General features: G+C 38.8%; 2 protein-coding genes across 3 annotated transcripts; one reads left to right on the top strand and one right to left on the bottom strand.

Moving 5' to 3' along the window:
* The first annotated feature begins 1,911 nt into the window (after positions 1-1,911).
* LOC110763590 (PRA1 family protein D) lies at positions 1,912-5,201 on the top strand. The gene is made up of 2 exons (XM_021966407.2): positions 1,912-2,624; positions 4,852-5,201. Exon 1 carries the CDS (start codon positions 2,056-2,058, stop codon positions 2,590-2,592), a length of 537 nt encoding a protein of 178 aa, XP_021822099.1. The 5' UTR covers positions 1,912-2,055; the 3' UTR covers positions 2,593-2,624; positions 4,852-5,201.
* Positions 5,202-5,560: 359 nt separating this feature from the next.
* LOC110763557 (E3 ubiquitin protein ligase DRIP2-like) lies at positions 5,561-20,026 on the bottom strand. Of its 2 annotated transcripts, none has more exons than XM_088247105.1 (8): positions 19,849-20,026; positions 17,011-17,140; positions 16,189-16,288; positions 14,888-15,338; positions 14,298-14,737; positions 14,147-14,197; positions 6,081-6,153; positions 5,561-5,952 (listed from the first exon to the last, which is right to left on the bottom strand). In XM_088247105.1, the coding sequence occupies exons 2-8, from the start codon at positions 17,132-17,134 to the stop codon at positions 5,779-5,781; spliced, it is 1,413 nt and encodes a 470-aa protein (XP_088103231.1). In that variant the 5' UTR covers positions 17,135-17,140; positions 19,849-20,026; the 3' UTR covers positions 5,561-5,778. The 2 variants fall into 2 exon arrangements, with proteins under 2 accessions (XP_088103231.1, XP_088103230.1); XM_088247104.1 differs by lacking the exon at positions 19,849-20,026 and adding an exon at positions 17,265-17,769.
* Between the last annotated feature and the right edge of the window lie 759 nt (positions 20,027-20,785).

The raw sequence follows: 20,785 nt of genomic DNA, 5'->3' as shown, positions 1-20,785 counted from the left end.
TCAGATCCCAAGCTTGAAGCCATTGAACATGGCTTGGCTTAACTCAAAGGGCTTGTATCTTAAAAGGTATTTATTTAATAGAAAATAGGAAAGGACTGACTCAATAAATGGTACCCAAAAAACAATAGCAACCCCAAACTAGGATATTGATTTAAAAATAGTGGCTGCATAGTCTCTATTAGTTAATGGAGACAATTTATTGTCTCAAAACTTAACTTAGGGGACAAATTTGGATCAGTACATAGTGTGTGTATTTTTAGATTATATATATATAATCTCAATCAATGTAATAATCTTATCTAAGGAATAATACAAGAGGTATCTTCCTTCATATCTTCTCTCTTCTTTTTCTTTTTTCTCTTCTACTATGGGATTGTTATGTTAACATGGTATATCATGAACCATTTGGCCAGACGCTGGCATCTCTGTCCTTCTCTTCTGCTTCCCTCTCTGAAATATATGAAATCAAATTCGAGAAATTCGATTTCACAATCAAGAACAGTGACATTTTTGAAATCATGTCAAGATTCAAGAACACAAAATCCATAGAGTTTGTGTCCCAATAACAATCATACTACTCCAATCGCTGCTCAGATCTTATTCTTCTCTCTAATTACTAGACATGTCATGTTCAAATTCTCATTGCACCTTGGTAGTGTGTGTGAAAAACCACCATCTCCCTTGTAAACTTGAGACCTTTTTTACTGAGTTAGACCCCATTAACAAATGTGGTTAGAAACTTAGAGCAGTTAGATCGAGAGGTTTTAGTGTAGATATATGATATCAACCTTTTTATTTATTTAACATAGTTCAGATCTGAGAGAGCTTTAGAGAGAGAGGCTCCTCCTTCTCTCTAGAACTTCTCTCCTTTCCCACCGCCCTCTTCTGAGCAGTTGGTGGCTGTGTCACCGCCCTTCGGGGCGGCTCCTCCGCCACCTCTTGTGTGGCTTCTCTGCCACCCTTTGGTGTGGCTTTCCTTTTCTTCTTTTTTTTCAGTTTGCTTTGGTTTGCCCTTCCTTGTATGCTTTTCCTTATGTAAGCCCAGATCTCCTCCACATCCCCTCCATCACTACTCTTCAGCCACTTTGCCTCTCTCACCCTTTTTCCCTTTCATACACTCACCCCCAATCAGTCCATTTCTCTCCCCATCCCAGGAAAACTCAAACCCTAAAATCCTCCTTTCTCCCTAGAATTTTCTTGGTTGTCTACTTGTTTGCTGCTGCTGTTGTTTCTCCCCTACAAACCAACCTCAGATATGAGATCAGGTTATGGAGGTGTTGGCTTTGTAGTTTAATGGTCCATTTGGACCCATACCTGCTACTGGATCGCTTGAGCATGATGCATGTTGGTGGCTTGCTTCCCCAATTCCATGCTCTACAGATCCCCATTGTTGGTTCCCCTGAACCTTCTTGCTCTTCTAGTTGTGGCGGCGGTGGCAGATTAGGTGGCGGCGGCTGCTTGGTGTTTCTAGGGTTGATTCTAGGGTTTTTGTATTTTTGGGGTTTTTTGGTTATTTTGGGCTTTTTTGTATTTTGGATTGGGCTTGTATTTTGTTTGGTTGAACCCTTGTTTTTTATTTCTGACTTTTGTATTGGGCTCTTGTGTAACCCTATTAGGTAATGACATGTTCATTTCCTTGACCCAAAAAAAAAAAAAAAAAAAAAAAAAAAACTTTTTATTTATTTATTTTGATAAATTATCAACCATTTTAATAAGTTAAAGATATAGATTTAAAACTGAGCCGTTTGTAAGAAACAATTTTTATTTTCTTTAATACTGGGCTTTGCTTAGCCCAAATAGCCCTAGTTGGATTTAGGTTGGGCCCCAAATTCTTGGGTTGAACCAACTGTGATGTGAGTGACCAGTCCAAACCCATCAAAGAAAATCCGATTAATCCCAGGCGTAGGTCAACACCGTTGACCAAATGCCATTTCGCCATTGGCAAGCGAGACTGAAACGAAAGAAACGCAAAGAGGAAAGACCTATCTTCTGATTTGCTCGGATTTTAGCATTCTCCGCCCCAAAATCGAAGGCTTTTAAAGAACCCCTTTCACAATGTCCACCGGATTGGTGTCCCAGGTGAAGGAAGTGAGCCAATCAGCGATTGCCACGCTTCGGCCATGGGGGGAGCTCCTGGAGCCGACCGCACTCAGCCTCCCCTCCAATCTCTCTGAGGTCACGACCCGACTGGCCCAGAACTTGACCCATTTCCGCTCCAACTACACCTTGGTCCTCTTGATCGTGCTCTTCCTCAGCCTCATATACCACCCGGTCTCCATCATCGTCTTCTTGATCATCTTTGTCGCGTGGCTCGTTCTCTACTTCTCACGTGACCAGCCCCTCGAGGTCTTTGGCTTTACTGTCGGAGACCGGGTTGTGATGGTTGTTCTTGGGGTGGTTACGGTGTTAGCTCTGGTCTTGACCCATGTGTGGCTCAACGTCGTCGTTTCAGTGGTGATTGGGGTGGCTTTGGTTTCCTTGCACGCGGTGTTTAGGGGCACGGAGGACCTTGTTATGGATGACCAAGAATCGCCTTATGGCGCTCTGCTCTCGGATGGTCAAGACCCAAGTGGGAATTATACCATTATGTGACTGTTTCCATGGTGTTCTCGAGCTTTTATGAGGTGGGTTGGTTTTGAATTTTTTTTCCCCTTTCTGGGGTTTTGTTGAATTTTTGGAAAGTTTTGAACTTTTGGTGGAAATTGTTACGTATGATGCATTGTGTTCTTAAGCTGGTTTAGGTTGTGTCTACACTTTTAGTAGTGTTAGTTAATGAGAAACTGCAACTCAATTGGGTTTTTATTCGAGTTTATTAATGACTTAGTCATACAATGGGTTGTGTATGATGACAAGCATTACCATTGGATTGATTGTGCTTCTAAATACTTGTTTACAACAGGGAGTATAGAATTTTAATAGATATACTTCACTTTGGTTACTTCATTGGTATCTGTGATATTCATCTGTTTTTGTTTTTGGTACTAAATTCATTTGAGAATGTCCTTATAAAATTATTTATTCGACTGTATCAAATGTCAATTGCCTCCCTGAATGCCCTGTTGCAAAAAAAAAAAGTGAATGTTGCTGTTATGCTAGCATAGCTGCAAATATCTTTTTTGCTAAGCATAATGTTTAGCATGATGATGATGATACCTGAAACTGTATTCATACTGCAATGATTAACTGTGTACCACTGGCATATAAATCATGTAGAGAATATGTAGATGTGTTGGTGTTGTGGTCTTCACAGTAATCATACTGCCTTGATAGTTTTTTATTGTGTCAAAACAGTCGGAGCTTTGTTTGTGTAAGCTGAATATATACCCATATATAGACGATTTATGTTTGAATAATTGACAAACATATGATCTTTCTATCAACAATCTTTTCTGGACGAGCAAAAAGAAAAAAAATCTTTTGAGGCAGAACTGAATCTATTTCAGGATTATGTATTTTATGTCCAAACTACCATATATAACTCTTTTTCATGTACTTAGTTCAAATCTCAGTTTGCTACATACCGCTTCCTATATAACATGTAAACATTTTGGTGGGGCAATAGCAAGAACTCGTAGCAACTTGTTTGTGGCTATTACTTGGTTATCCCTGTTAGTTCTAGTAACTGTAGTTTGAATTGATCAGTGCCATACCTTACTGATGAAAAATTGCATATATTCCTATTTCCCTTTCAGTTCTGAGTTCCAAAAGAAGAACATAAAATTACTTCTTATGAACATGACATTCTTTTTTTTTGCTCTCCATGTGTAAGTTGGATTATCTATTCTCTGTGCATTTGTTTCCAATTGAACAAAATAGAATGTAGTTTTCCAAGATGGTTGTAATGAACGTTAGTATGGTTGGCATCACTTTCTGACCATATTGCTGCAAGTGCCAAATAATAGTATGGTTTGGCTTTTTCCTTTTCAGTTGGATTGTTCGGCAATCTCGGCTATAAATTAACAGTCTCCTAAAAAGAAAGAAATGGACTGGCTTTCCTATAATTTCTTGTTACGGTACTTGAGTCATATGTAGAAACTAGTAGATGTTTGATAATCTGATGCCTTTCTACAATATATGGTTTTTTTCTTTTGAATCCTTTCGCAACTTTGAGTTGGGGAATTAGAGTTTCTTTCTCTCTCGTGAAATGGGTCTTCTATATTTTCTTCTCCTTTAGTGTGTGCTGGCCATTGGTCAAAGAGAGAAACGTTGCAGTACCACTGCAGTTGAGAAATGATTTGTCTATGCCATATGCTTTATGTAATATGAGCGCATACATGGGACAGTGACATGAATAACTTTTTGTTAGAATATAATTATTGAAATTCTCTATCAGGACTTGGTCAGGGATTGGATTTAGCTGAGTTTTCTATTGCATATGACTTCTTATGTATATTGGATGCATACACAACTACCCTGGGAATGTTCTGACTTGATCATTTGTTGATGCATGATTACTAGTGATTACCATGGTGAATTTGTTTCCAGACATCCTTGTAGAAATAGGTGTTAAGCTCCTCCTGCACATCTTTAATTGGAGAAAGAAAAAATTTTGTTTCCTGCCATACATCAGTAATGGTTGTTTCCTGAGTTTGATCTCATCTATGCCAGGCGAAATCTGTTTCTAACTGATGCCATTAGATGATTCCTGCTGTACGTCTTTAATGTTTGATTTTTAGGATGACCCTAGAAAATACAGCCTCAAGCGTGGAATTATAAGAAATTTGTTATCTTCTTGTTTTTATTTGTTAGTTGAAAGTAAGAAGACTCTATTTCAAGGTATTGGTTTCATGAATTGGCGATTGGGCTAATGCTTTTTTGCTTGTTTTTATGTATTTGCCTGTTTGCATGCAGACGGTAGCATTTCTTCGTTCTTCGGTCAGGTACCTAGATTACAGCCTCCTGGGGGGCATGCCTCTAACCAACATATCCACTTCTGATGCCAACGCCTTGCTTCTGAAGCCTGGAATTGTGTTCACGCCACTGTAATTGTTGTTCAGCTTTTCTTCTTGGTTCAAATCATGTTTTTTAGTGCTTTTAAAAGAGAAACTTGTATATACCATTGTTTTCTCATGGTAATGTGGAGCAAACGGGGAAATGGGTCACTGTGTCAGTTCATGCCATTTTGGAATACATTGGAACCTTGCAAATTGTAAAACTGCAGTTTTTGTAGTAATCATGTATGCAGTGCTAATTCATTTTCATCGGTGATTGTGAGCCGTCAGATACTGAAGCAAAATTGTGCCATTTATCAGTTTCTGTCCATGGGATGAGGCTGCCCAATCGTAACATTCATGGAAAATTCACGTTTCCTTTCCCACTCAATCGCATTATGGCACTGATTCAAAGTAGAATTGAGGTTCCAATTAAGGGTTGAGAGGAAGTCATACCATTGTTTTGATTTTGAAATTGTCAGAAAGGAGGAAAACCTATGTTTTATGTTTAATCGGATTAACAAAAGTGAAAAGCTCCAAGAATTATATTGGTTTTGTGCTTTATTTTGTTATATTTATAAGTTAAACTAGCATCTCTTTTCAAAATCTGTGGTTTTGCTGTGAGAAAATTCTACAAACGAGAAAACCTGCTAGAGTATGAACTATGAAGTACGGGGTACATCACACTGCACGCAAAGCAGTATATGCATATAATGCATGCAGGGATGAAGAGGAAAAACAAATGAAATGTTCAGTGCAGATGCGTGCTGACAACAAACAGTGAAGGCAGCCGAGACTGCAGTCCCTTTTAACGGGAATTGCGGCTATAAGGACAGCCAAAACAGGTCTACCGGAGCTGCATTTTTCGACCGTATGTGAGGGCCATCACATATTCCTTTGCTGAGCTTCCTGGGGAGGTCTGTATTATTTGTGATGCTGGTGTTGTCCGTAACCACAAGTCCACCAAGTTCTGCAGCTGCAATGTAGGAATTACCGGCTTACCTAGCAATGAGATCTCCACCTGTTGTATTAAGCATCAAATGATTTATTTCAAGTCCGGCCAACTTACTAGGCATATTGATGGGTACAATGGAAAAATGAAATGGGAAAGAATTGATATTAATTGAAAAGGGACATCGATGACGTTACCTCATCCTCGCTAGTAAGCTCCAGCTTTTTTACCAGATACTTTTTTATGAAAGAAACAGGTAAATTGCCATCCCTATGGAATTTGGAAAAACAAAATCAAAATTAATGTCTGTGCTTCCAAGAAACTAAAAATAGTAATTACACTAAGCATTGCCAGACAATTTTAAGAGATCATTTTAAAAAGTTATCATCACTTGACAGTGTCTTATTTTGAATAAATAGCAAGGCAACAAAAGGCAAGTAAAAACAAGCACATACACCGACCATACAGAAAAAGAATAAAAACTTCTATTTTAACCCATGAACTTAAATGTAGCACAACCTCTGCATAATCTACAATGTAACTTTTCTTTTACTACAAGGACTGTAGCACAATTTTTCATTTTCAGTATTGAAAGGCTTACTAAGACGAAAGAAAGAAACACTGCTCCCAGTAAAAAAAATTGGAATAATAGGCGAACGACGGAGGCGGTATAGTGTTGTACAACAATTAAAATTGGAATAAAAGGTTCTTTTTAGCTTCTGAAAATATGTGGCATCTGTCTCAAAACCAAAAAATTTCCCAAATACTATCAGTTATTGCAGTAACAAAAGGGAACAGTAGAAAAAAATTTCCTTTTTTGTGATACCAGAGCAGCATTTTAAAGGTTACGAGAAGTTGATAGAAACCTTGTTAAATAAGCAAGCATGTTATAGACATGTTAATCAAATCAGTGTGAATTATCTAATACTGAGACAAGAATGTTAGAAGTTGTCATATGTTGAATTTGTCTATGTTAATTATGTTGTCTAGTAGTCAATTAATGTGGCTAGTAATAGTCAATTAATGTTTGGCACCTACTATGTTTGGCACCTACAATATTTGGGGGGCTTGACTAGTTTGGTTGCCTAATTAGTTTGGTTGCCTAACTTGGTTGGTTGCCTAACTTGGTTGGTTGCCTAACTTGGGGGGCTTGACTAATGTCTTAGGAACTTGTATATATATGTGTTGATTGTAAGTAATGAACATAAGTGAAAATCAGAAAATATTCAACAACTCTCATTCTCTCTACTCTTTCCACTCTCTTCTCTCAATATTCTCTATGTTTTGACATGGTATCAGAGCAGCGATCTTGCTGACTCTAGTCTTGAATTGTTGTTTCCATCATGGGAGAAGATGATTTTTCCCATGTTGAAAGTAGCACCACCGATCCTACTACTTTCACCGAATTTGCTGCTCAAATGGCTGAGTTGATGAAGATACAAGCATCAACATCGAATACGACCCCGACCCCGACCCCGACTATTACCTACGAAACCTCTCCTGCACAAATTGGCATTAAGTTGGATGGCTCCAACTATGCCTTATGGTCTCAAGTTATTGAGATGTATGTTGCTGGCAAGGATAAGCTGGGATATCTCACTGGTGAACTCCCAGCACCTTCTCAGACGGACTCGACATTCAACCGATGGCGAACAGAAAATGCAATCGTGAAAGGGTGGCTAATCAACTCCATGGAGCCAAGGTTAATTGGCAACTTCATTAGATTCTCGACGGCCAAAGGAGTTTGGGACGCAATAGCCACAACTTACTTTGATGGCTCTGACACCTCCCAGGTGTATGATCTTAAAAGGCGAATCTCCCGTATGCGACAAGGGGGAGGTTCGATTGAAGCTTACTACAATGATCTCCAAGGCTTATGGCGAGAAATCGATTTTCGCCGTCCAAATGAGATGAAGTGCGAGTTGGATATCAAAAAATACTATGATATCATCCAAGAAGATCGAGTTTATATTTTCTTGGATGGTTTGGATGATCGACTAGACAAAGCACGAAGTGATGTGCTCCAAATGAGTCCATTTCCTACAGTAGAGCAAGCTTATGCTCATGTTCGACGAGAAGATATCCGACAAACTGTGATGTTAGGAGCTCCAACACCAACCGGAGTAGGATTGGTAACAAAAGGAACATACCGACCCTCTCGCCCAATTCCAACTGCTCATCTCCAGCTACAGACAGCTGCCAATAAGACTACTCCACCTTCTCGACCCAAGGCTCCCACAGATGGGAGTGGTTGCACTCACTGCGGGAATCCAAAGCACACTCGAGAAACTTGTTTTAAACTACATGGTTATCCAGATTGGTGGGATGGTCTCAAGGCTCGTAAACTTGCTGCTGGAGGAACGGGTCGTGCTGCCCTTGTCACCTCGGATCCTCTGGTAACGTTAATTCCTCATGAAGAGTCTACCTCAACATCAGAAAAGGACTCTTCATCTTTCAGTAACTCAGGTAACTGTGGATATGTATTTCATACATCATATACAAGTGACTCCACAGGTTGGATTATTGATTCAGGAGCCACAGATCATATGACGTTTGATCCAACCGATTTTCTAAGCACAACCACACCACAACGAACAAGTATTGCCAACGCAAATGGTGTTACCTCTCCTGTGATTGGTGCTGGAACCATTGGCCTCTCTCCATCCCTTACTCTTCAAAATACTTTGCTTGTCCCATCGTTGTCTAATAAATTGATATCTGTTGGCCAAGCTACTGAGCAACTAAATTGTTGTGTACTCATGTATCCCGATTTTTGTTTATTTCAGGATATTCTCACCAAGGAGATCATTGGTCGTGGTACTAAGAGAGGGGGGTTGTACTATGTGGATGATTTCAGTATGGGAAGGGCACATAGTGTGAAGCACTCATCGACTTGGAAGGATCGACAACTTTGGTTATGGCACCGGCGTTTGGGGCATCCGTCTTTTGGCTATATGAGACATCTATTTCCAGATTTGTTTTCGAATTCCTGTACAACTGATTTCCAATGTGATACTTGTATCTTAGCCAAGAGTCACAGAGTCTCTTATCCATCAAGTACAAATAAAAGTGTTGCTCCATTTGCTTTGATACATTCTGATGTTTGGGGTCCTTCACCTATCTCTACAACTTCTGGCTTCCGGTGGTTTATCACCTTTGTAGATGATTGTACCCGCATGACTTGGCTCTTCATGATGAAAAATAAAACTGATGTGTTCCCTATATTCCAGTCATTTCACAAGCAAATTGAAACTCAATTCTCTACCAAGATTCAAGTCCTTCGTTCTGACAATGGGGGTGAATATATCAACCATGATTTTCAGACTTACTTCCAGATACATGGCATCATCCATGAGACCACTTGTCCTCAAACTCCCCAACAGAATGGTGTTGCGGAACGAAAAAACCGACACCTCCTTGAAACAGCACGAGCTCTTTTGATTGGCGCTCATGTTCCTCGCCACCATTGGGATGATGCTATAGTCACCGCAGTGTACCTCATCAATCGAATGCCTTCCAAAGTTTTAGACTTCCGGACTCCATTACAATCACTTGCCCAACATGGGCCCTTGCCCTCCGTTCAGATGCTTCCGCCCCGAGTTTTTGGTTGTGTAGCATTCGTCCACTGATCGGTTCATAATTGTATATCATTTTGTACCCTTCTAGCTTATGATTTGGTTATGTTTTTGAGTTAAACTTGTGCTTTTAATCCTTTTTGTGTTTATCTTTCAGTTCATTGAGCTTTAGGTAATAATGATAGCTTTGGATAGTAAATGATGCAATCCATGCATGTTAGGGCCTAATTTGGATGAATGGATGAAGAGCTTAAAGACAAACTCAATTTTGGCTACAGTCCCCTGCCAGCCCAGTTTCGTAGGTCATATTGCAAGCTTTGTTTCAGCAACCTACATAGCTCGGATGAGGCCACATTCTTCATGAAAGTTGTTCCAATGGGTGTATACTATAACATATCCGAAATTCAGCCCCATTGGATAATTTTGGAGTCTGTTACCTAGCAAACACAGAACCATGCTCAGGATGGATCTTATCAGCGCGGAAAATGAGTTAGCAATTTGTTTTGGCCTTAACTTCCTCCTCCGACCTTGGATTGGCCCAAATAACATATGGCTGGAAAGAAGACATTCTGAACTTCAATTTCGAGTGCTTAAAGTCCTAATTTGATTAAGAGAAGCCCAAGTTGTAAGCCCTTGAAGTTGTTGGTCATGCTGATCTCAGCATGTGCTGGTTGGATGCTTGGTCATGGTGAGCTAGGTATGAGCTATCATTTCTGGTTGGAAGCTTGGTCATGGTGACATGAAGATGAGCTAGGGCTGCTGGTGGGATTTATTAGTGAAGTGCATCAACCATTTCAGATTTTATAATGGAAGTGTTGTATGCATTAGTGAAGTGCATCAACCATTTCAGATTTTATAAAACAAGTGTTGTATGCATTAGCCATACTTAATTCAGATTTTCAGCTTCCTTAGGCCTATATATAGTGAGGTTTCCCAAGCTTGTAAACAGACCCCAAGGGGGGGAGCTCTCAAACACTTCTCTAGAGCTCCCTTCCCTTCTCTCCCTCAAATTCTCTTAATTTTGCTTTCTAGTTCTCAATTCTAGCTTTCCTTTTGCTTCTTAGTTGTAGTTTATTTTTCTTTGTAATGTAAATTCTTTTCTTAAGTTTTCAAGTTGAATTAGTTTCCAAGTTTCAATTATGGTTCATGTTCTTATTCATTATGCTTATAAGTTAATATGCTAGTTTGAATGATTGATCACCATTTAGGCTTGCATGTTAGCTATCTTGGTTTGAATTAAGAGTATACACCATGCTTTAATTCGAATTGAACTATGAATAGGAAGAGTATGTATGGACATTCGACAACAGGGATTAGATACATACTTGGTTGTTTAAATTGTTCTTCTATGCTTAATGGGTTCCTAATGCTTAATTTTAGGTTAGACAACAAATGATCAAATTAGGGAATTAGGAACACAAGGTTATGACCACACACCATGGCTTAATCATACATTAGCTAGAATCAATCCGTTAATCTAATTTGAACTTGGGAACTTATTTGCTTGAGTTAGTTATTTCTTTCTTCCTTGTTTTATGTTCTTTGTTTTTGTTTCTATTTTGTGTAGGGAAACTAAATTGGATCATTCAATCACCAATCCCTGTGGAATCGACCTCGCACTTACATATGCTATACTACCAACGGTTCGTGCACTTGCGAGTATCACAAGTTGAGGATGCAGCTTAATCCATTTTGGTGGAGCTAAATCTACGCAACATCCACCTCCATAAGAATCAACGTGGCAAACTTGATCCATGTGCTCTCAGATGTGTGTTTGTAGGCTATGCTGCCCATCAGAAGGGATACCGATGCTATCACCCCTCCAGTCGTCGTACATATGTCACTTTGGATGTCACTTTTATGGAATCAGAAATGTTTTTTCATGATCCGATGTCCAACTCTCCGCCTCACAGAGACATACAAAGAGAACCACTGGGCAAGGAGGCCCTGGAAATTCAAGAACTTGAAGATTGGAGCAAAACGGATCCCAAAAGTCCAGAAGAAAATGTAACCTGCCCAAAAGCGACAGGTCGCCAGGAGCCTAGCGACCGGTCGCATAGAAGTTCTGAAGGTGAAATTCGAACCTGTACAAAAACGACCGGTCGCCAGGAGCCCAGCGACCGGTCGCTTCCAAGCGCTAAAACTGAGTTTCGAATCTGTCCAGAAACGACCGGTCGCCAGGAGCCCAGCGACCGGTCGCTTCCAAGCGCTGAAGCTGAAATTCGAATCTGTACAAAAACGACCGGTCGCCAGGAGCCCAGCGACCGGTCGCTCCACAGCAGAGAGCACAATATTTTTTCCTACTTCGCCGACGATAATGATGAAGACCCCCCTCACATCTCAGTACCAGCTGATCAATCTCCTGAGAATACTCCTGAGGTACGTGATTCTACTACATCTACTGTTTTAGTTGATGAAACTGTTAGTTATAAATTACCTGATAGACAGAATCGTGGAAAACCGCCAATTCGGTATTCACCGGATAATGGCAAGGTATCAAAGTATCCAATTGCAAACTATGTTTCTGCGGAAAAATTATCTGCACCCCTCCAAGGCTTTGTACACCAGTTATCCGCAATTCATATTCCAACCAAAGTGAGTGAGGCATTGAAGGATCCAAAATGGGTTCAAGCAATGAGGGAGGAGATGCATGCTCTGGAGAAAAATCACACATGGACACTGGAGAATTTACCTCAAGGAAAACGGACTGTCGGATGCAGATGGGTTTACACTTTGAAATACAATGCTGATGGGTCAATTGAACGATACAAAGCACGACTTGTGGCAAAGGGATACACGCAGACATATGGTATTGACTATGAAGAAACATTTGCCCCAGTTGCAAAACTTAACACCGTTCGTGTGCTATTGTCCATTGCAGCAAATCTCGATTGGCCTCTCCACCAATTTGATGTGAAGAATGCCTTTCTCCATGGAGAACTCACAGAAGAAGTCTACATGGATATCCCACCAGGATACGTTACATCTACTCCTGCTAATGTGGTGTGCAGATTGCGAAAGGCATTATATGGATTGAAACAGTCTCCCCGAGCATGGTTTGGGCGTTTTACCGTGGCAATGAAGACTTATGGTTTTAAGCAGAGTAATTCTGACCATACTCTGTTCTTAAAACACAAGGGAGGAAAGGTAACTGCTCTCATCATTTATGTTGATGATATGATTATTACTGGGAATGATAAGCAGGAAATTTCTCAACTACAAAAATGTTTGGCAAAGGAGTTTGAAATGAAAAATCTTGGTGGACTCAAGTACTTCTTGGGCATTGAAGTTGCTCGAGCAAAGCAAGGCATATTCCTCTCACAAAGGAAGTATGTTCTAGATTTATTGGCAGAAACTGGAATGTTAGATTGCAAACCTGTGGACACTCCAATTGTTCAGAATCACCGCCTTGGGGAATATCCCAATCAAGTACCCACTAACAAAGAAAGATATCAAAGATTGGTGGGACGACTGATCTACCTATCCCATACCCGACCCGACATCGCGTATGCTGTAAGTGTTGCTAGTCAGTTTATGCATTGTCCAAGTGAAGATCATATGGATGCGGTTCTTCGGATTCTTAAATATTTGAAGTCCGCACCAGGAAAAGGACTTATGTTCTCTAAGAATGGTCATCTGAATATCAGTGGCTATACAGATGCAGATTGGGCAGGGAATGTCACTGATAGACGATCAACATCAGGGTATTTCACATTTGTGGGAGGTAACTTGGTTACTTGGAGGAGCAAGAAACAGAATGTTGTTGCTTTGTCTAGTGCAGAAGCGGAATTCAGAGGAATGACCAAAGGAATTTGCGAACTTCTTTGGTTGAGAAAATTGCTTACAGAGATTGGATATGCACCTACATTAGGAATGCATCTACAGTGTGATAACAAGGCTGCAATATCCATTGCACACAATCCAGTTCAACATGATCGCACCAAACATGTTGAAGTGGATCGACACTTCATTAAAGAGAAAGTTGAAAATAAAGAAATTCAGCTTCCGTTTGTCAAGTCCGAAGACCAGCTGGCAGATATTTTGACAAAAGCAGTTTCTAGCAGAGTATTCCACAACTCACTGATCAAGTTGGGCATCGGTGATATCTATGCACCAACTTGAGGGGGAATGTTAGAAGTTGTCATATGTTGAATTTGTCTATGTTAATTATGTTGTCTAGTAGTCAATTAATGTGGCTAGTAATAGTCAATTAATGTTTGGCACCTACTATGTTTGGCACCTACAATATTTGGGGGGCTTGACTAGTTTGGTTGCCTAATTAGTTTGGTTGCCTAACTTGGTTGGTTGCCTAACTTGGTTGGTTGCCTAACTTGGGGGGCTTGACTAATGTCTTAGGAACTTGTATATATATGTGTTGATTGTAAGTAATGAACATAAGTGAAAATCAGAAAATATTCAACAACTCTCATTCTCTCTACTCTTTCCACTCTCTTCTCTCAATATTCTCTATGTTTTGACAAAGAATACCCTGGACATGGTGCAGACTTAAAATCTAGTCGTTTATAAGATATGATCTGTGTCTATTAACTTCCACCAAGACTGAAAGAGCCGCGGTGCATGGAAACATGACATTGAACTATGTGATTTCATTTCCAAAACCAAAATGGGCAGGAACAAGCAAAAAAGAATATAACAATATAGAAGAGCATGAGGTTAATGAAACTTACTTGACTCTCAAGTAGCATGAGGGTATCTGTGGCAAGGGCGCATAGCCGTCCCTGCAACCATGAATTACAAAATTATAAAACCAATATATGAAGAGGGGAAAAAAAAAACAATCAAGTTCAGTTCTGTTATGCCAAGGGAAAAAAATCTCACTGGTGATTGGAAGCAATTAACGAGAACCAAATTGGCCTAAATCTTCTTTCACATTTATTATTTGCATCAATGACATACTGTGCTGAAATATTAAGGCCCTGGGATGCAGCTGGTTTTCTTTTTCGGCCACGTGCTGCTTTCCTAAATGTCACTGAACCTGATGGTGCAGGATTAGATTCATTTTCATTGCCATGGACTTTGGATATGTTATCATGTTCCGGAATGGCTTTAATCTCACGTGTCTCTTTGTTGAGGTTATCAGGCAACACTGATTCGGCAGCAGGAAGTTGCACAGGAAGCTTGTCAGCACTTGTATTGCTTGCAGCTTCCACCAAGCGGTTTAATGGTTTCCACAAATTAGCTTTCCCATCCCCTGGTTGAGCATTGTCCTCTACACCCTTGTTAACGATGTGTTGCTTGGATGATCCCTCAGTAGAATTCTGCATAAAAATGAAATTCAACATGTTTTAAAAAATAAAATGAAGAAGTAAATGCATTAAATCAATTTTTTTTCCTTTTCTTGCAAAATAGTTATTATTGTAATATCAAAATAATAAGCACAGATAAACCAAAGCTTAGCCCTCTTTCACCTGTCTGGTGTATACTGCATCTTTCTTTAGAGTCCCAGATGAGTTAAGTCTCTCCAGGAAATCTTCCTCTTTCTTCTCAGGCTCCTGAATGGAAAGAGACTCTCGTAGAGTAAAACTCCTTCTTGTAGGATACCTTCTTCTTCCACTCATTTCAGAGCTGGACGATACTCGAGGTGTACTTATCACCAAAGAAGACAGATACCTCTCCTTTCTTTTAGCTGGCAATGTTACTGCAGACACAGAGGGTGCCTTAACCTGTTCTCTTTCAGAAGGAAAGAGCTTTGGCGTTATTTCTTGCACATTGCCGTCTGCAGGTGCCGTAAACTCTTTTGTTTCAGAAGGGAAGGTCTTTTCCATTATATCTTGCACATTGTGGTCTGCAGCTGCCTTGACCTTTTTTCTGTCAGAAGGGAAGAGCTTGGCCCTTATATCTTCCCAATTGTTGTCGGCCCTGTAGACAAGAAGAAAAAAAAGCATAAAACAAGCATGGATCTCTGCTCTAGTCATATTATCAATTCTCAAAATTGTGTCTCTCTCAAGTGGATAAGATATAGATTGAGCCATGGCCTCAAGAATAATCAACGACATCTTGCAATAAATACACAGGCTCACATTTGATCAAGATTCAAAGATTGCTGATATTTACAATTGCTAGTGTATGTTAGGCCATCAAGAAATTTCAATAGAAGAGAAATGAAAATTTCCGAAGACAACTATATATTTGGTCACCAGTTGAGGTAACAATGGAAAATGGAACAAGTAAGAAACATTCACACATTAGGCAAATGTCTTGTAAAGTCTCTAAAATGGCTACTGCTAGTTCAGAACTCATATTTCTCATATGCAAAGTATTAACATCTTCTTATCGAGTAAAATTTATCTCATGGAAGATTGAGAAAGATCCCCTGCTGTAACTGACAAAGAAAAAAAAGGGTCCCCAGCAACTTAGTCGAATCTTTGCAACAAATCGTTGCATGAACCAATAATCTTATTATTATCATTTGAGTTTTGGTCATAAGATGCATAACAGGAATTGATTACTAAAAGAAAAGAAAAAATTTATCTGGTGTCCAATAGAGACTCGAATAACAGGTAAGTGGCTACTAGACTAGTAGTTTCCCTTTAAGTATCTTCAGCTTGCAGGGCCTTTGCTACTAATTGAGCAGTTTGTACATCAAATAAAAGGTTTGTATAGTCCAGATTAAAATCTAATCATTTTCTAGAATGGCATATAGTTAGTTCATGCACTGTGGGTAGCCAATGTTTAAACATTTATAGACATAGATTAGGTAATCAAATACCTGAGTTTTTCCAGTGGAGAAACCCCTAAATCACCCTTGCATTTTGGACAGTAATCCACCTCTTCATCTATTATCTTCTTATATATGCACTTCCTGCAAACTGTTCTCAAAACCGAAATAAACGAGTCATATTGATTCATAGAACGAAAATTAACATGCAGCTCATTTGATCTGCATTCCATGTAAGAATGGGGCAAAAAAAACATTTAATGCAGATCATATCCAAATACTTGAGTCAAAATTAGAAAGAAACCAACAGGTTGTGAGAATGGGCACATAAAACATTTAACGCAGATCACATCCATATACTTGAGTCAAAATTAGAAAGAAACCAAACAGATTAGAGGAGGAATGAGTAAAAAATACATGGCGAATTAAGTAAAATTTCTGACAATCAAAACCCTTAAAAGGAGAAACAAACATTGGAGGCATGCATGCTACCTACATGAACTTACCAAGTCCTCTAAGAATGCGAGTAAATCTTTAAAGTCCTATTCACAATTACAGTCCCGCAAAGTATAGTGGCTCTGCAATTCTTCCATATTACCTAATAATAATATCAACATGTATATGACTCACACTGATTCAAAAATAGCTTTTTCTTAAAGCACAATCAAACCTATAAACCCAGAGCCATTGTGCCAACAAGATCATAATTTTCCGGGATTTTCTAGGAAAGTTAATGACTTGCCACATATGTAGTATGTACCAAAAGAACCCATGTCAAGAAAAGGAACTCAACACAAGAAATCAGATCCAAAAAGACATAAAATTGAATCAACATGAAAAGCAAAACACAGAGTGAGAGAGAGAGGTACTGACAGGTATGAAGGCATTCGGATATGGTTGTGGCCTCGCTGAAGATTTTATTGCAGAGTGGACATGTCATGCAAGCTTCGAGTTTTGCTCTCTCTCTCTTCACCACCTGGCTACTCATCATTGGCATTGGACACTGACACAGAGCAGAGAGAGAGAGAAGAGAGAGAGACTCAAAACAACATACAGAGACAGAGTTGTATTCTTTTATTTTTATAATTCACGTACCAACAACAACATCATCACATGGTGCATGTCACCTTCAATATTCTGGACGAGAAATTAAACAACTAGAATTGAATCACCAAGAAATCGAGCATCCAAACAAAACCCAATACGGGGTTTCTGATTCTATGCCTTGACGATAGCTATTGGGTCCTGTTTGGTGGGCGAGAAAAAACAGAGAGAAAAAAAACAGAGGGAGGAAAGGGGAGAGTGTGTTTGTTGTGTGGAGGGAGGGTGGGATTTGGAGGTATTCGAAGAGAAAAGGGTCTTGTTCGATTTGGACAATGGACAATGGGATTGGTGTTGAATTGATGATCTGTTCGAGGCTCAATAGCTAAAATCTCACCTCCAAAAACATAAAAACAAACCCACAACACAAACGCACGCATGAAAAAGAAAACTACAACTATGTGTATTGTTGTTGTTACGAAGGCCAACTGAGTTTAAAGAAACAAACACATATAGGCATTGTGTTAAGATACGCCCATGGTGTCCAGGGGGTTAAACTGCAGCTTCCCTCCGCCCACAAGTTTTTCTTCTTTTCTTTTTGGTGGGGATTTTTGGGTGTGCGTGTGTGTCTACGTAAAGGGTTTATTTCAATTTCAAATTAATTCTTACCCAAACCAAAAATCCAAAAAGGGGTTGTATTTTTCTTTTTTCTTGGGTTAGTTTGTACTTTAAACTCTTTTTAAGTTTTCCCCTTTTTTCTTGTATTTTTCTCTTTTGCTATGGGATTTCCAGCGCACGTTAGCGAGGGCCACGTGGAAATCATGTGTTGGTGCTGTAGATTTTTTGGCATGCCCTAAAAATATGTCTGGGTTTTCATGTAGACTTGAAGAGATAAAACACTTCATGTTAATAATCTAAATTAGTCTCATTTAAAAAAAAATAATAATGAAGAGAATAATAATACTCATGCATTGTGGATGTGGATGTGTATGTGTTAGTTGAAATTGGATAAGAGAGAGTCAAAGACTCAAAGTTTTGTGTGAGCTTTGAGAATCACGACCGACCTTGTCTTTAATGCAAAGCACTTTCTTATTCATTAGTGGATTGGAATTGCATGAGGCAATTATATAAGACAAAACAAAAATAATCAAGTAGCTGCGTGAGACGATGAATGAGTGAGATTCTTTGGGAAAAAATGAGAAATAAATTCTGCATTCTTAAATTCACCACCAAAGAACACACCAATCCAATCCAACTTGCAAAATCTATGTCCAGAAACTGCTCTTCATGACAAAAATGCTAGGAAAGGATGATTTGTTATTCCATAACTCAAACAAATGACAGAAACAACATATAAGAGTATGGAAGTGTGATTTGTGTATAAGATTGTGGGAGAGAATAATGGGAGTAGAGTTTTTTTTTTTAGCACAAACAATCGTCTAAACTACAGGGGGAGGATGGTTTCTTGCACAAACACTATCATAGTGCCATGAGGGTTCAAATATGGAACTACTAATCCGCAAATCAATGTCATTTTTTAATGGGCTAGATCCCATTGACAATAGAGTTTTAAGAGAGGGAGAGTTAGAATTTTATGTTTGGAGTGGATACCTAGAGTAAGTTTTACACTTTTCTTTTTCTCCCTTTTGTCCTCCTTGGTAAGTTTGTTATTTTTGCAAGTAGAAGCATTCGTCATACCTTCTACTTGGCCATGCGGGAATTGCAAATTGAGGTTCAATATAATTATAAAAGAATAAGGAAAAGTGAGAGGAACAAAGTGATATTATTTGGTTCCAATTAGGTCAATTTCATAGCAGGAAGATGAACAAAGGGGAGACAAGAAAAGGAGGGCTTTACAGATTGACGGATGATTAAAATGAAAAGTAAAGAGGGTAACTTTGGTGTTTACCTAATCATGCATTTTGTGCCGTTTGATTAGCTACTTATTTACCTCATTAGAAAAAAGGAAAAAGAGAGAAATTGAATAGGATGCAAAAGTGGGACGGTTATAAATTGTAAATGTAGCCAAAGCCATGCAAGCGTTTTGGGTATATGCAGGCAGTGTGCCTCCAAGTGGCATCTCAGTGAGTCATATTTGTCAGCCTCTGGTTTAAAGCTGAGGACCGGATGACCTCACCTCACCAACCATGAAGAAAGAACAATTTCTCTGTGTTGGATTATTTGTATAATTTTATTTTTATTTTCGAAAAACAAGAATTATGTGATACCAAAACAAAAATTTGGGGCTGATACAAAAAGCAAAAAGGGAATTTTTTTTATAAAAAATAATAATAAATAAGATATGGTGCAATGATCAAACACTTGGGTAGTAACACAAAATTTGTTTAGTGTTTATATCAGTGAGGGAAATTTTTATTGTGCACATCAATTACATCAACGGAATTTTTTATAATAAAAAAACAATTTCTCAGCAGAAAAGAAAAAAGGAAGAAGAGAAATGTGTTTACTTCTTTTATTCTTGAAAATCTCTTGTTTCCTTATCAGAATCATCTTTGCAACCAAACAATATAATGCAGACCTTGAATGCAAAAGTTAACAAGAAAGGGATCATGGAGGACATGCGCATCTAATTCATGATCTTCCCTCATCTCTGCTTAATTTCTTACACTTAAACATATCTACAAACATGAGGAGGAAGAGATAGAATACCTGAATTTGAATCGATTTCTTTCTCGTCTTTCTTCTGTCTTCACATCTTCATACGATCTACACTCCTATCGCTCTCCTTTCAGTCGCTTTCCTTCCAGGATTTTCTTTCTTGTGGTCTGGCGAATGTATATAAGCGCTTTTCTGACTCTCCCAAAGTGCTACATTCAATGACACTACGTGTGACTACTTGGGTAACTAATAAAGATAGTAATTAAACAATGGCAATACCTCTTGTTTTTAATCGATTTTGTCAACTAACTCTCATCGCTGTCAATCAGACTATGTAGATTTTGTACACGTTATAACTTAAATGAAAAAGAGTGGTGTTATTTCTGAAAGAACATCATTTACTAGTCGTTTTGATGTGTTGATTTTGTACTTGTGTCTATAATGACTTGTTTAGGCCAATGACCATTTCTTCTAGTGGCATCTAGTCTTCATCCTATTGGATGAGGTCTTTTAGTTCAAATTTCATGGCCAATAGTTGTTAAAAGAAAAAAGGATCAAACATGTTATGAAGTAACATGTTTATTTACTTGGAATGTGGAACGTCACAAATCTAGGAGAGAAGGAATCAGAGTTGGAATTGGATGAACTACTCCAATACTCATCACAACTCATTCCCTGTAATTAAACATGTCATAAGAGTTAAGCATTTGGGTTTCAATTTTGGTATTTATCAACAACTCCATCTGTCTTTCAAAAACGCCTAATTACAGTTTTACCCCTCTATTAAATTACATAAATGAGCAATTTAAATATTAAAAACTTTGTGTTGTGATATTTCTTTTCGCAATATTATAGGAGGTTCAACATTCATATCTCTCATCTCATTGATTAAATTTGAAGAAAAATGGTGGCGGATTGAGTGATATAGGTGTAGACGAAAATCGCCCAAAGCGAACCTGTACTAGAAGATGAATGTTCCAACAACCAG

The sequence above is a fragment of the Prunus avium genome, chromosome 1 (assembly GCF_965620075.1).
Source record: "Prunus avium chromosome 1, drPruAviu1.hap1.1, whole genome shotgun sequence".
Taxonomy (NCBI): Eukaryota; Viridiplantae; Streptophyta; class Magnoliopsida; order Rosales; family Rosaceae; genus Prunus; species Prunus avium.
Note: the sequence above shows the minus strand (reverse complement) of the source record. Positions and strands in the feature narration are given on the sequence as shown.

Coding starts and splice junctions, on each gene's coding strand:
- LOC110763557 (XM_088247105.1), bottom strand. CDS start 17,134: ATGCCAATGATGAGTAGCCAGGTGGTGAAGAGAGAGAGAGCAAAACTC. Junction 15,339..16,188: donor TCTCCACTGGAAAAACTCAG/GTATTTGATTAC, acceptor TCTTGTCTACAG/GGCCGACAACAATTGGGAAG. Junction 14,198..14,297: donor TTAATTGCTTCCAATCACCA/GTGAGATTTTTT, acceptor TCATGGTTGCAG/GGACGGCTATGCGCCCTTGC.
- LOC110763590 (XM_021966407.2), top strand. CDS start 2,056: ATGTCCACCGGATTGGTGTCCCAGGTGAAGGAAGTGAGCCAATCAGCG.